Raw genomic sequence first — 16,152 nt, 5'->3', positions numbered from 1 at the left:
CATCCATCCATCCATCCATCCATCCATCCCTCCCTCTTTTTACATTTTTTTCATATTTTATTCTTATATATTAAAGTCCTTATTATGTCCAGTTCCACCAAACTGGATTAGTGCTAATAAACTAAGACAGGAATTTTAAAAACTCTGATTTTCTCTGTTTATTTTCTTGTTTCTTCTTAAAACAGACTCATATTTAATTCCATCCAGCTCCAGGTTATGTGAAATATGATGCTGAACCATCTGTGAAATTTATATTTCCACAACCTGCATCACTCACCACCACCACGCCCTACAAGTCGCTCTCTCCTGGTTGCAGACATGCTCCCACGCTGTATATCTGTCGTCCTCCGGTTGCTTTATGTTCCTGACCCTACTGAACTTTAAGTGCCAGGAACCCTGTTAATTTATGACCGAGGTTAAGCTTTATTTATCTGTCTTATCTCTCATCTGTTTTTAAATAAATCCCTATTTTATTAATAAACTGTTTCTAGAAGGTTTAATATTAAGTAATTATTAAAAAACAGATATGACTCAAACCGGTTTAGTGTGACAGCTAAAGACTGTTGTCTTAAAAATAAAATTACATTATTGTTCAAACAAGAAAATAAAAGTCCAATAATCATCAAGAAAAACAGCAGCAGCAAAAAACTCTTAAGTATTTTTGCATCAACACTGAAGTCTGTCCTTCAATTTGATACAAAAATAAAAATTATACTATTTATATATAAATATTTAGAATGGCAACAATTGCAAATTAGTTTTATTTCACCTATAATATTAGAAAAATATTGATACAAGTGAAATAATCTGCATGTTATTTCACTGGGCAAATGATTTGCAGATTTATGTCCCAGAAAAAAAAAATTACATTATTGTAATTCGATTTGTTAATTTATTGTAACAAAGAAAATGAACCTTCATAACAATTTGTTGTATGACGGCTCATATATATGTAATTTTATAGATTTTATTTCAGACTCAAAGTCCAAATCACATAAAAGAATAATCAATAAAATAATAATAAAATATTAAATTAAATAAAAAGTACAGAAGACATACTATTCAGACAAATTATGCCCATGATTTTATTTTATTTTGTTCATAACTTTATTTGTTAAATGCCATTATTTACTAAAACAAGCTCCTAGTGTTGCTTAAAACTTACTTATAAGTTAGTTTTCTTATTTTAAGTGAACTAAAATATTTCCACTGGAAACCAGATAAAAACACTTGCTAATATGTTGTGTTTTTTCAGCGTTCCTCACATTTACACCCATCAAACGCATAATTTTAAGCATTAATATTTGGATAGATTGTCACTGGTGTACATCGATGAGTCCAGAAATTAAAATCAGAAACAATCATGGACTCTGGCGGTTCTGTGTTTCAGGGATCTGAGTGAAAATGCCATCCAGGCCATCCCACGGCGAGCGTTCAGAGGAGCCACAGACATCAAAAACCTGTCAGTAAAATTCTGTCTCGTGCTAAAAGGATGATGACCAGTACTGATGCTGCTTTTATTTCCAGTCAGCTGGATAAAAACCACATCACCTGTATTGAGGAGGGAGCGTTCAGAGCTCTGCGGTCCCTGGAAGTGCTGTACGTATCCAAAGCTGACCTGGGAGTTTGAATGTTTCTGTTCTGGAAGAACACTTGAAATAAGACAAAACGAACTTTTCAGCAAGATATAGGAGCGTGTTTTAAGGTAATAATTCCTTGAAATTGGTGGCAAATTATTTTACTTATAACATGAGAAAAATGTCTTGTTTTAAGTTAAACAATCTGCAAGTGGAACTAGAAGTTTTTCATCAATATTAAGGATATTGACTTAAATATCCTACATCTTGCTTAAAGTGACTTGTAAGTTAATTTTGTCTCATTTCAAGTGTACTAAAAAATAGACATAAAATACTTTGTAAGGTTCTGTGTTTTTGCAGTGTAACTTTTATTTTTTTTCTTTGTTCACTTCAAAAACACATAAAACTAAGATTTTAATGTCTAGTTTTTAGTTCAAATTTCTTAGAACACTTGAAATAAGACAGAACTAAGTTATAAGTAACTTTTCAGAAAGATAAAGGAGCTTATTTAAAGTCAATAATTCCTCAATATTGATAAGTTTTAGTTCCATTGACAAATTATTTTAAGACAATTTACATGTTACAAGTGAAATAATCTGCCAGCTGAACTTTTTCATCAATTTTAAGGACTTATTGACTTAAAGTAAGCTACTTCATCTTGCTGAAATGTTTTAAGTTAGTTTTGTCTTATTACAAATGTACTGAGATATTTACAATAGAAACTAGACAAAAAATACTTGGTAGATTTGCTGTTTTTGCAGTGTTGTAGTATTAAATCAGATCATAACGGCATATCTTCTGTTACTGTTTCCTCGTGTTTCTCTTCCTCCTCATTTGTTTCCTCACATCCTCTGACCTTTTTCCTTGTTGCTATCTCTATTTGTCCCCTCCAGCACGATGAACAACAACAACATCAGCAGCATCCCAGTCTCCAGTTTCAACCACATGCCCAAACTGCGAACCTTGTAAGTATGCCACTCCTGCCTCTGGCATGTCGTTATCGGGGAACCATTTTCTCTCTTTCTCTGCTTCCCCCCACCAGCCGGCTCCACTCCAACGCGCTGCGCTGTGACTGTCACCTGGCCTGGCTGTCGCCATGGCTACGGCAGCGGTCTGCGCTGGGCCTCTACACGCAGTGCAGTTCCCCTCCGGCTCTGCGGGGGCTCAACCTCGCAGAGCTGCGCAAGAGTGACTTCGCCTGCTCAGGTGCAGAGTTGGGGAGTAACTAGTTACATTTACACTGCAAAAACAGAAAAGCTTACCAAGTATTTCTGGTCCAGTTTCTAGTGTAAATGTCTTACAATAACTCAAGAGAGTTCTCAGCAAGATATATGAGCTTGTGTTAAGTAAAAAAAATCCTTAATATTGATGAAAAGGTTCTAGTTTCACTGGCAGATTATTTCACTACAAAAATGGGAGTAATGTCTTGGTATAAGTGAAATAATCTACCGGTGGAACTAGAACTTTTTCATCAATATTAAGGAATTATTGACCTAAAACAAGCTCATAAATCTTGCTGAGAAGAATATTGTCTTATTTCGAGTGTTTTCACTAGAAACTAGACTAAACTACTTGGTAAGATTTTGTGTATTTGCAGTGACACTTGAGTAATTTTTGGAAAAAATTTACTTTTTTATTTTTACAATGTTGTACTTTTTATTTTTACTTGAGTAATTTTATTATAAAGTATTTCTTCTCTTACTTGAGTAAAATTTCTGAAATTTTTACCCACTGGATGAGAAACAAACATGTTTTAATCAAAAATTCACCAGACACAGACCTGCAGTTTTTGTTAAAGTTTTTATCGAAAGAAACTCTTTTAGAAAAAAACCCAAAACATTCTTTTGTCTTAATTTGTTATTTTTGTTACTAATATAATTTATTGTCATTTTGGTCTTTAAAATTCCAAAATTTCCACTTAACTTTAAATTTTGATCTGCCTGTTTATGTAATTTTTAAATATTAAATGATTGATAATTTGATCAGTTGCTCAGCACTTGAGTCGACGTTTTACCAAACACTCTTTTACTTCTTGCTATTTTTTTTTTTTTTTTTTTTTTCTTTTTCTTGAGTAAAAATATGTTGAAGTAGTGCTGCTCTTAATTTAGTACAGTTTTTGGGAACTCTGTTCAGGTGGCAGGTGTTGTTGCATAGAAATGCAGGTAATAGATCTGAGTATAGATCCGTTCCCTCTGATCCTCCTGCTAGGCCACAGCGGCAGCGCCTTCGTTCAGCCGTGCAGTTTGGCGTCCGGTTCTTGTCCTCCGATGTGTTCCTGCAGCAACAACATTGTGAACTGCAGAGGAAGGGGCCTCACTGCCATACCTGCCCACCTGCCGGAGGCCATGACGGAGATGTAAGATCTACTGCTCCTTACATCTTTGATTAATAGAAAGAAAGCAAAATGTCTTATTTTAACTGTACTAAAATATTTGCACTAGAAACTAGATCAAAAATACTCGATATGATTTTGTGTTTTTGCATACTTTAGATATAAAACTATGCCTTATTCTAACATAAAATTTTTTGTATTTCGACACTAAAAGTGAATCAAGTAATGTGTAAATGAAAATAAAAACCAACTAATCTTTGTGTCTCATTTTGTCTTTTATTTTCCTGCAGTCGTCTGGAGCAGAACGGCATCAAGTCAGTTCCTCCTGGTGCGTTCACCTCCTACAAGAAGCTCCACCGCATGTGAGTTACAGCCTTTTTATCACCACTTTGTTTTACCTTCATACAGGTTACTGCAGCTAAGACAATCTGTTCTCTTTATTTCAATGATTACTTGATGTCAGACATTTCCTTTACTGACAAACATTATGTTGCACTGACCTTGGGCTGTTTTTTGCACATCTTTTGTGTCTTTTTCTGCCCCATTTTGTTTCAGTGTCTATTCAAAAAGCAAAGTGTGATATTCATAAACACAGCACTGCAAAAACACAAAATCTTACCAAGTATTTTATGTCTAGTTTCTAATGCGAATATCTTAGTACACTTGAAATAAGACAAAACAAACTTACAAGTAACGTTTCAGCAATATATAGGAGCTTTTTAACTAAATAGTTAACTAAATATTGATGAAAAAGTGTTAGTTCCATTGTAAAATTATTTCACATTTTCCCATATTATATAATCTGCCAGTGGTACTAGCACTTTTTCACCAATATTAAGGAATTATTGATTTAAAAAAGCTCCTACATGTTGCTGAAAAGTTACTTGTAAGTTAAGCTTTGTCTTACTCCAAGTGTACTAAGATATTTGCACTAGAAAATAAACCAAAAATGCTTTGTAAGGTTTTGTGTTTTTGCAGTGAAACCACAAGTTGGGCACTGTTAACTAAAAAAATCACTGCGCTAACATTGAAGCGCTAATAATTCACATTAGTTCTTCACTACAACATTGTGATATTTAGTGGAAGCTAATGCTAACGTGCTAAATCAGCCATGTTGATACTCAATGGCTCAATATGGTGACATAGTGTGGAGAATTTAATTCTAGATGTGCAGGAATGATTTGCAGTCCTGTGCATGTTTTATGTTACAATTCAGTTCCAAAATGTTCTGCAGCGTTGCTTACGGCTTACAGGAGCACGAAGGCAACACGATGGTTGGCTGCATGTGTTTATATTGTAGGAGAGTTTCTGAGTTTGTAGGTTTCCAGACAGGCGGGAAGAGAAATGTGAGTTGAGCTGAATGTTTAAAATATCAGAATGTGGTGGTGAAGATCAAGCTGGAGATTCAAGTAAATAAATAACTGAAGCTTTGAATCAAAGGAAGGGGAATGAATGTATTTTCCATTTACATCTGTGATGAATATATAGTTTCTGATCTGTTTCCTGCACAGAGACCTGAGCAACAATCAGATATCTGAGATTGCTCCTGATGCATTTCATGGCCTCCGAGCGCTCAATTCACTGTGAGTTTCCTTTGCTTCCTCTCACTATTTTATTTATTTATTTTTTTAAATGTCTTATTTTTCCTTCCACTGAAAGTAACAAGCATATATATGTATAGGCTGTTACAGTGACAGGTTATAGAGGAGTGAATATAACGTCACAATTCAGCAGGCTCTGCCCCTCACCTAGCAACCCCAGTAAAGCCCAGCCCGATATCTAGCAACCGTTACCTAGCAACCCTGGCAGAGCTCCAGCAGGGTTTGGTCAGCTGGTTTTACCTCTGTATGTGATTAACAATGACTACTGGAAAAGACAAGTTAACTTACCATCCAGAAACCACTTGTAACCGCAGCTACTGTAAATTACCATAAATCTAGTTTTTATATGGTAAAATTTGGATAAATACGGATTTTGCCATACATAATCTGTGATTATCTGAATTTTATATGTTAAAATATAAAATACCATTTAAAATCTGGATTATTTTATATGGTATGAAATAATTTTACGGATATATTTTACCATATACAGGTCTTACGATACAGATTATACAGTAACATTTTAACATAAATTACCATAATTTACAGTAAAATACCTAGCTGTGGTTGCCAGAATTTGTACGTATTTATGCCATATTTATACGTTAAAATTCAGTAACAGTTGCCAGTACTGTAGCGTTAATTTGAGACTTTTTTTAAAATATAGTGCAGGTATTTGTGGAACCAGCCAGGTTATTCATATCGTTATTTGTACAAGCAATATCTTCTTAGCAAATCAGCATCAAGAAAGTTAAAACAAATAATGTTTTAACATTATGTTACAACATCACACATTTATGTTGTAACATCAAAACATATTTTGATCATGTGTGTATAAGATAAATTAATGTAAGATCGACGCACTCCACTGTGATTTAGCTCCACAGAGGTTTGGTAACAAATCATTCGTTAGATTCAGGTGTGTTTGTGAAGGAATGCATCTAAACTTGCGGGATAACTGAACTCAGACATTCTGTTCTTTCATAGCTCTGTTTTCTGCCTTCTTATGGCTTTTTTGTAAACATGTATCTGTACAATAAAGTGTGTGGTTTTATCAAAGTAATGCATCAGTAACAGCAGTAAAAGCATCCGGGGTGATCCTGCTGTTTCTTGTCTGCAGGGTTCTGTATGGGAATAAAATCACTGAGCTGCCCAGTGGAGTATTCGATGGCTTGGTTTCTCTGGAGCTGCTGTAAGTCTGAAAAAACTCACATTTATTTCTGTTAAAACTGGGATGACATCTAAGTTTTGCATCATAAGTTAATTTTATGTTAGATTTTCTAGCTTAGTAGAAGCGACTTTCATTCAAAATATTGAAAATAAAACATGTCTTTATATGTTTTTATTCCAAGCTGTTAACCGTAAATCAGTTTTGATTAATGAAGTATTAGGGCCACACTAAAAAAACAACTGAGAATAATAATATTACAAGAATAAAGTCGAAATAACCCAAGAACAACTTTATAGTGTTAAGAAAAGAAAGTTGTAAAATTACAACTTTATTTTTGTAATTTTATGACTTTATTCTTATACAACTTTATTTTTGTAATATGATTTTTTCTCACACTATTATAACTTTATGCTTGTATAATTTTGACTTTATTCTCATACAACTTTATTGTACTTTATTCTCATATTTTGAGTTTCTTTTTGTAATATTATGACTTTAGAGTCATAATTTTATGACTTTGTTCTTGTTTTTTATTTTTCTTTAGTGTGGCCCTAACACTGTGTCATAGTTTCCATAGCTTAACATTACTTCTAAAGTAGTGGTGAATTGTAATGTTTTATTTATTTTTAATGCATTGAAAGTGTTTATTTTCATTATGGCTTCATCTTTGTTTGAGGAATAAGAAAATGGAAGAATTGGTCCAAGAAAACATGCCAGTAACTCCCCCTCTGGTCTCTTGTGGTGATTTTGTGTGGTACAAATAGCCTTAATTGTTCTGTAGGGATTCCCAAATGGGGGTCACAAGAAGTTGACAATTTAGGCTTAAAAAATTTAGGCTTTTTGTGAAAAAAAAAGAAAAAAAGATATCTGTTTGAAACCCACACTTGTCAGATACATCACCATATTAGGGCCATTGTATATAGAAAAAAAGGGTAAATTTCTGCCAAAATACTCAGAAATTTTGAGAGTAATCTCAGAATTTTTCCAGAAAAGACACATAAATTTGTGAGTTTAGTTTAAAATTTGCCAGAAAAAAAAATCAGAAATTTTCAGATTATTCTATGAAATGTTCTTAACAAAACATGGACATTTCTGAGTTTCAAAAGTTGAAAATATTTGACCTTTGAAAATTTTCTGAGTTTTGGTGGAAATTTACTCTTCCTTTTCTCCTATCTACAGTTCCCCTGATATGCCTTAGCAGTCAGATGATGATGTCAGTGAACCTGTGATTTATTCTTTTCTGATCCTGGTTTCTTAACATCCTGCAGATTGCTGAATGCAAATAAAATCCACTGTATCCGTGCAGCAGCGTTCAAAGACCTGGAAAACCTTGCCCTTCTTTCTCTGTACGACAATAAGATCCAAAGTCTGGCTAAGGGAACCTTTAGCTCACTGCACAGCATCCAGACACTGTGAGTAAAGAAATAAGCACGTTTCTGTTTGGGCTTTAGAGGGAATTTTTAGTTGTAAACGCAGCGGATGCGCGCGCAACTTGGCTACAGAAAGCGCTGGAACACCGGGCTCACTGGTTACCATGGTTACCCGCTTTCGTCTTGCTGTTTTAGCATTAGCTAGCATGTTGTCAGTATACTACAAATGTTTATGGCAGTGTAATTGTAAGTTACTTTACCAAATTGACATTAATTACAGGTGAGTTGATAATTGACGAGAGAAGATGACCAAAACTAAATAATATTAGCTATTTGTTCACGATAATATGATATACGTAGAGTCCCCTAAATAAGACGAACATATATATATATATATATATATATATATATATATATGGTGAGCAATAAGGGCGTCAGAATAGGACAAATAAAATGCAATAATTAGAGGGAATATGAGGATGTAGTTGCTTCCATCAAGGCAAGTAATAAACTACGCCTTCGGAAATTAAAAATGCCGTTGAACGGGAGGCAGTGTGCTAAAAGTAAAATCTCTCAAAACAGCCTGCGCCCGTAAGGTGATCTGCGCTGGCTACGAGTTGTAAATTATTTTGTTAGCCAACCTGTACATAGTTAAAAAGGTAGAATTATGTATTCTTGCCTGCATTCTGAAGGCGACATGCGCAGTAGCTTGGCTGCTGACGCAACGTGACGTCGAGTTTGATCTGGTCTGGAGACGGCCGAGTTGCCATGGCGACCACCGAATGTGGACAATCCAGAAGAGAAGCTAGTGTTTGATCGGGTTGCCGTTTTGTGATGTCTTCTCAGCCACCTGGCCCAGAACCCGTTTGTCTGTGACTGTCATGTGAAGTGGCTGGCTGACTTCCTGGGTTCAAACCCCATCGAGACCAGCGGAGCTCGCTGCGCCAGCCCTCGTCGGCTCGCCAACAAACGCATCGCTCAGATCAAGAGCCATAAGTTCAGATGCTCCGGTGAGTCTCTACCGGCCATTCAGTTGATAATTATTGTTTTGAAAGTATGAACAGAAGAGGTGGGTAGAGTGCACAAAAATTATACTGAGGAAGAGTAACACTAACATATATTTACTCAAGTAAAAGTAAAAAAGTAGTCGTCTAAGAAATTACTCAATAGTAAAAAAAGTATTTGGTAATAAGTCTGAGTAAATTAATAATTTAATATTTAAAAATCAGGCAAAACAAAATATAAAGTTAAGAGGAAATTTTGGCTTTTGTACGGACGAAAATAAAAATAAAAAAAAATAAATAAAATAAAATCAGGCAAAAGAAATTTTTCCAAAGCAGTTTTGTTTAATTATAAACTTATGAAACTTTAACAAAATCTGCAGGTGTGTGTCTTTGTCTGGTGAATTTTGGGTTTAAACATTGGTTTGTTTTTCATTCAGAAATTATACTAAAGTAAGCATATTTATTGATTGACATATTTCTCTTTGATTGTTTTTCTTTACAGCCAAGGAGCAGTACCACATCCCAGGTGAATATGTTTTTTCTTTAGCTTTATTTTTGCAGTCACAGAAACAATAGGAGACATTTGCATCCTGTGTTTGCATGCAGGCACTGAAGATCGACGCCTGAGCTACGATTGTAACAGTAAGCCTGTATGTCCTGCTAAATGTCGCTGTGAGGCCAATGTGGTGGACTGCTCCAATCTGCGCCTCACCAAGTTCCCAGAGCACCTGCTGCCCTCCACCGAAGAGCTGTGAGTCACGCTCATGTGCAAAATTACACAGACACTACGTCCTGTCACAGTAACTTTTAGGTTCACCCTCCACACTAAAAGGGGACCTATCATGCAAATTAACTTTTTTGCACATTTTTGTACTTCCGTTTGGGTCCAGCTTATTTTTGACAATAAAAATCTTAATTTGTGGATACATGTCAGATAAAGATAAAAATAGATTTGAAGTGTTTGGTAAAAATGACCACATTTGCATAGGAATGTCAAATAACGTGGAAACATTTTGAGCACAAATGGATCTTCTAAATGGACAATGACCGTCAGAATACCACCAAATTAGTCATAAAATTATTTAACTTATGAATTTGAAGAAAACTTTAAACTTTGTCTAAGACATCTAACTCACTATTCAAAAAGAAAAGTGACAAAAATCAGGAAAGGTTTAGCCTGATTTCATGAGACAGTGAGAAAAATCCTTCATTTCCACACTGATAAAACATTACAGCTGCATTAAGACACATTGATGCAGGTCCAAACATCTGAATCGGTCTTTTTGTTGGATTCGATATTAATGAATTCGTCTCCATCTTTATGTCTCCTATAATTTCTCCAGGCGTCTTAACAACAATGACCTGTCTATGCTGGAGGCCACCGGCGCCTTCAAGGGTCTTTCTCATCTAAAGAAAATGTAAGTGCCAAATGCCAAAAATTTTCTTTTAAATTTTCTTTTTGAAATTTTTGGAAAATTGGAAGATCTATCACAAAATTTTCTGACTTTTTTGCAGAAATTTACTCATTTTTTTTCTACCTTCAGTGGCCCTAGCAGACTACTGTAAAAGTTTCTTTCAAGTTTTGAATCAACAATAAATATTTGATTGATTTTATTTATTTTTTAAATTTTTTTGGAGTCAACAATTTTCACCCACATGGCAAAAAGCTTTATTTATTTTTTGCTTTTTCCTTTTAGTAACCTGAGCAACAACAAGATTTCGGAGATCGAGGACGGTGCGTTTGAGGGCGCCTCGTCAGTGGGGGAACTTCACCTGACAGCCAACCACCTGGAGTCGGTGCGAGGGAGCATGTTCAGAGGCATGGAGGGGCTGCGCATGCTGTGAGTTCAAAATCCAGTAGTTTTATTAGCATTTAAATGTGGAAATGATGTGGTTATTCATGTAGACCAGCTAAACATCCTGTGTGTTTCTATTAAGCCCTGCATTTTGTACATCAAATAACTAGAGAAGTTAAGATAATCTGATTGTGATATAGATACTTTTCTTAAAGTTTTGTCATGAAAATGAGGAAAACTTGTTTTTTCTTGTTTGTTTTATTCTGTACCAACAAGCCAACTGATGTTTTCATTGGTTTTTAATCATTTTTCAAGTCATTACAGACGTTACAGGAATTCAACATGTTTCAAACAATTTGGACTCAAAGACAAAAAGTTACTTTTAAATCAGATATAAATTTGTTTACATGTCACAATCGATTTTCACAGTATTTTTTAAATAAATGTAAATAAATATAACAACACCTTAAACTCTTTGTTAAAGAGAAAACTCACCGCATGAACAAAAACACAAGGACTCAAACAAAGTCTCTTTACTACAAAACTGAGTAAACAACAGCAGCAACCATATGTGTTTAAAATTGATTTTATCTTTTCTTGCCAATTAATGTTTAAAAATTGTTGTTAATGTAACATTTTGATTTATAGAATAAATCCGTCATATGAACAGTAAATAGTATCTCACTTATTGTCTTGTTTATATCAAAATTTATTAAGTTGCAAGGAGGTTTTTCTTTTAATCTTTTAAAACTCTGCTCTTACGTGTGTGGATGACGAGTTTGACTATTTTTTAGGCTGCAAAATGCAGCTGCAGCATTTTCCAAAACATAAAAAGTTATGTTGTTGAAAGAACAAGAGTCTTAACCTCTGCATGTCCTGCTATAAACCTTAAATATTCAAACAGCGCCACCTGGCGGCAGGTTTAATACGACTGCCAGCAGCATTTCCTCTAAATGCTGCTGGCATTTAGAGGAAATTTAAATTTTGTTGATAAAGTTTATGCATTAAAAGTGAAAAAGAATGTCCTGTACGATTTTATTCTCATGATTTATTGGATTATTCTCATTTTATTACAACTTTATTCTCCTACGACTTTATTTTTGTACAAGTTTATTCTCATATTTATTCTCATATGACTGTATTCTCATAATACTACAACTTTATTCTCATATTCTGATTTAATTACAACTTTATTCTAGCATTATTATGACTTTATTCTCATAATTTTATTATTTTTATTTTTTATTTTTTATTAATATGACCCTATGACCCTAGTATGACCCGAATACTCATGTCCTTTATTTATCCTTTGATTTTCCTTTACTCTCTTTACAAATATATTATGAATCTTTAGTCTCTTCAGCCACATAAAAAGAAAGAACCCAGACAAGAGTAACACACTGTAAAACTGTAAACTGATATTCATAATTCATCTTTTAGAAAATGATTGTACCAGATGTTGGAGTTTAATAGGTACTGTTTGTATTTTTGGATGTGTGTGTGTGTGTGTGTGTGTGTGTGTGTGTGTGTATAGGATGCTGAGGAACAACAGGATCAGCTGCATCCATAACAGCAGCTTCACAGGCCTGCCCAACGTCAGGCTGCTCTCCCTCTACGACAACCAGCTCACCACCATCCTGCCTGGAGCCTTCGACACTCTGCCCAACCTCTCCACTCTGTCAGTGACTCTTGTGCATCAAAGTGTGTGTCTCGCCTTGCATGTTATTCCCTCCCTCATGGTTTGTCTGCTGTGTGTCAGAAACCTGCTGGCCAACCCCTTTACCTGCGACTGCCACCTGTCCTGGTTCGGGGCGTGGCTCCGGAGCCGCCGGATCGTGACGGGGAACCCTCGGTGCCAGAGCCCGGCTTTCCTGCGAGGGATTCCTCTGCAGGACGTAGCGGTCCCTGATTTCCGCTGCGAGGATGGTAGTTTCTCTTAATACTCGCTGAAATGTGGAGAGAAATATCAGAGAATATTAGAGATGAAAACAATTAATTGTTTACTAGATCGAAATGAATTAGCTAAGGTCAGTGGTGTCCAAACTTTCTGCAAAATGGGCCAGAATACTAAAGTTGAAATAACTCAGGGGGAATCTTGTTTTCCAGCTTATAAAAACAAAATACTGTGTTTTGTTTTATTTGCTCAGCAAGAAATTTAACGTATTTTTTAATGAAACAAAGTGGCAAATTTCAATGACCTTTTGGATATTTTTTTTAGCTTACATCCCTAGCAAATGCAATGTGAATAATTTAAACTGAGTGACTCCAAAGTGAAATTGTTCTTTGTGTGTCCAGGTTCAGTGCTGGAGGACAGGAGCTGCGTAGCGGGGCCTCAGTGTCCCAGTCAGTGTTCCTGCATGGACACAGTGGTTCGCTGCAGCAACAAACACCTGCAGGCTCTGCCCAGAGGATTACCACGTAACATCACCGAACTGTGAGCAAACGCCTTTTAAGACCTCTGGGGAAACAAAGCAAGTGGGAAAATAAGAAATGTCTCAGTTGTCTGGTCAGTATTACATCCATGGCTGCTCTTAAAGTTTGATCGGGTGCATTTTAGACCTATAACCTGATCAATAATAATAATAATAAAGTTAAAAGTGATTTACCAAGCAGAATTTAGTGGTGAGGCTTTGACCTTACAGATTTTATATCTTTATGGGTCAGTATTTAGGAAGCCTTTCTGCTATGAGCGGTTGATACTGACCAGCTCTCAGTATGATTGTTGTGTTATTACTTATGTGTGATATGTTCACTGACCAGAAAAATATATTCTTTTTTGACTTTCTGCTAGACCAATCACCAGGAAGGGTTGATGAAGAAAATTGTCTGATTTCAGTCCATTTCCTGTTTCCTGGTGTATTTTCCAGTAATAACTCTAAAACCAGCTTCCATAAGTTGATTAAATCAATCACTTCACACATTATTGTTCATCTATTGTACAGATAATTGGCAGGTTTGAGAATAAAATATATTGAAAAGTTAAAGCGAGAAAAACACATGCAGTACAGTGTTTCATTAGGAGGCTGCAGATGAAAACGGTTCAAGTGTTTAATTGGTTGGAGTAGAAGTTTAACAGTTATTAACTTGTCATTACTTTTTACAGTTCCTGATTGAATAATGTTTCTGACATCATTTCTCTCATTGAATTTATGTGAATAGGATTTTAGCAACATGCAAATGTTTGAACAGAGTCAGAGTTTTTCAGAACAAATATTTTCTCTTGCTAGGTACCTGGATGGAAACCAGTTCACCAGCGTTCCTAAGGAGTTAGCCACCTTCAAGTACCTGCAGCTTGTGTAAGAGAAACCTCACTAAACACGGTCTGAATTCACTTTGACAAAAATAATACTGACTTTTATCCTGCTCTGCTGATGCAGCATTTATGGAGGCACAAACTGAGTAAACAGCAGCTCTTTTTGAAAATATTATATATTTTTTTGACCCAATGTAATATGACCTTTATTTTTATTTATTTTTTTTAGCATTTTTTTTTTTCAAGAAGTGTACCTTCAAACTAAAGCGGATCAGTACTCTGAAAGTCAGAAGTTTATTCTTAGGATCAGCCGTTATTTAACAGTAACTTGTGCTGGAAGACGTGAACGTCCTTCCACAAACATCCACTGGGTGGAGCTGTTGGCTGTAGACTCGATTCAATGCTGAGACGTTTCTTACTTAGATAATATGACAAACATCCAGAAGAATCCTTCATGTGATCAGATCAAAAACTGAGTTAACTTAGATTTTTTTTGTTGTTTCAGGAGATGCTAGGATTTTCAAAAAATAATTTAAACGTTGTTTAACTCTTTATGCTTTTGTTTGTGTGTGTTGTTCCAAGAAGTTTGTTTTAGACTTGCATGTTGCATTAATGCGTATTGATCCCTCCTGACCTTTGACTCCGCAGCGATCTGAGCAACAATAAAATCAACTCGCTGTCCAATGACTCCTTCTCCAACATGAGCCAACTCACAACTCTGTGAGTACACACCCAGTCAAACACTAAGAATTTAGCTAGTTTTATCATTTTTCTAACAGTAAGTTATAAATAAAGAGATTAAAGTCGAAATGCTCTGTGTGCTGAAAATGACATTTCAGTCTAAAGTCAGAAGAGTTAAGACTGTCGGTAAAATCTGTTCAAGAGACTTTTAATCTGGAGGTTTTCATGTGTTTTTTTAGTATTTGTTGGAACTGAATTTCAAGCTGTATTGTTTCCAACCACAAACTTTTCACCAGTTTGCCAAAACTTTGTCCCATTCCTCCTGAGAACTGGTGGATCTGAGTCAAGCTTTTGGATCGCTTTGTTTCATAATCTACCCACGATGTTTCTACTAAATTGACTCGAGGTCATTATTTTGTGATGGCCGTTGTAAAATACAGTTTGTGGTTCCTAAGTCAATTTGTTATTACTTATGGTTAGATCTGGGGTGGCCAAAACTACTTCTGGGCCGAGAAAATAAAATAAAAACAATTAAAATGAAGCAAATAAAGTATTCTAATTTTCTTTGTAGAAAATGAAAGTTGTTCATCATAGATCCAAATCTTGAAAGGATTCTACACACTAATCAAAATCTTTTGGGCTTGGTTGAACAACATTTATTCTCACTTGTAAGAACAGGATTTGAGTCTCTTTCTTTTAAAACATTTGCTGTATTTAGCCAAATTTAATAAATTAAATAAAAGCTGATGATTTTTGTGAGGCAAAGTCAGCTTTTCAGTAAAAGTCTCGGCATAAATGTAGTTCTGCTCATAAAAGCTTTTATATAAAAAGATTAATACTTTATGTTGCACTCAACAGTTTCCATTGTAGGAAAATTATGTCGTTAATAGTTTTAGCCTGATTGAAAACAGTCATCTGCATCAACCACTGGATGGGACAAAGTTGAATCATGTCAGAGGGCCACAAACAATCAGTTCAAGGGCCACAAATGGCCCCCGGGCCGCATGTTGAACACCCCTGGGTTAGGTTCATTGTTCATTCCAGAGACCTGTTTGTACCCATGCTTTGCAACTTTTATGAAAAATATGTTTTTTTTACATAATTGTTGAAACTGTCACCATGTTGTGACAATCAGAGCCAGAAGGAGGGGCATAGCGCTGCCAATCAACCTCATGAATGGGCTGCTAAATGTGCTATTGGCAGAGAAACAACTCAGCGTTACAGGAAAACCGTTAATCTGCTGTCATAGACGGCCATGGTAACGAGGTGAGGGAAGGGAGTGAGCAGTGTGCACTCTGCTATGATTGACAGCGCTAAGACCCGCCTTCTGGCTCTGATTGGTCGTTTCTGTTGAACTGGCTGAATAT

The 16,152-nt window shown here is 35.5% G+C and overlaps 1 protein-coding gene across 1 annotated transcript in view; it reads left to right on the top strand.

The window, feature by feature from the left end:
* Nucleotides 1-1,355: 1,355 nt before the first annotated feature.
* LOC106937682 (slit homolog 1 protein-like) overlaps nucleotides 1,356-16,152 on the top strand; it is a gene marked incomplete at its 5' end in the record, with an annotated part of 44,486 nt that continues 29,689 nt past the window's right edge. Inside the window, 19 exon segments of the mRNA XM_015019324.1 lie at nucleotides 1,356-1,462; nucleotides 1,528-1,599; nucleotides 2,471-2,542; nucleotides 2,620-2,783; nucleotides 3,786-3,933; nucleotides 4,200-4,271; nucleotides 5,421-5,492; nucleotides 6,631-6,702; nucleotides 7,950-8,093; nucleotides 8,898-9,061; nucleotides 9,558-9,581; nucleotides 9,662-9,806; nucleotides 10,399-10,473; nucleotides 10,753-10,896; nucleotides 12,386-12,529; nucleotides 12,611-12,777; nucleotides 13,147-13,285; nucleotides 14,079-14,147; nucleotides 14,753-14,824. Coding sequence (XP_014874810.1) covers nucleotides 1,356-1,462; nucleotides 1,528-1,599; nucleotides 2,471-2,542; nucleotides 2,620-2,783; nucleotides 3,786-3,933; nucleotides 4,200-4,271; nucleotides 5,421-5,492; nucleotides 6,631-6,702; nucleotides 7,950-8,093; nucleotides 8,898-9,061; nucleotides 9,558-9,581; nucleotides 9,662-9,806; nucleotides 10,399-10,473; nucleotides 10,753-10,896; nucleotides 12,386-12,529; nucleotides 12,611-12,777; nucleotides 13,147-13,285; nucleotides 14,079-14,147; nucleotides 14,753-14,824 — 2,066 coding nt within the window.

This window comes from Poecilia latipinna, unplaced genomic scaffold, assembly GCF_001443285.1.
Source record: "Poecilia latipinna isolate Pla-1442-1.1 unplaced genomic scaffold, P_latipinna-1.0 Scaffold2409, whole genome shotgun sequence".
In the NCBI taxonomy this organism is placed as follows: Eukaryota; Metazoa; Chordata; class Actinopteri; order Cyprinodontiformes; family Poeciliidae; genus Poecilia; species Poecilia latipinna.
The sequence above is the reverse complement of the archived record's forward strand: the minus strand, read 5'-3'. Positions and strand labels throughout refer to the sequence as shown.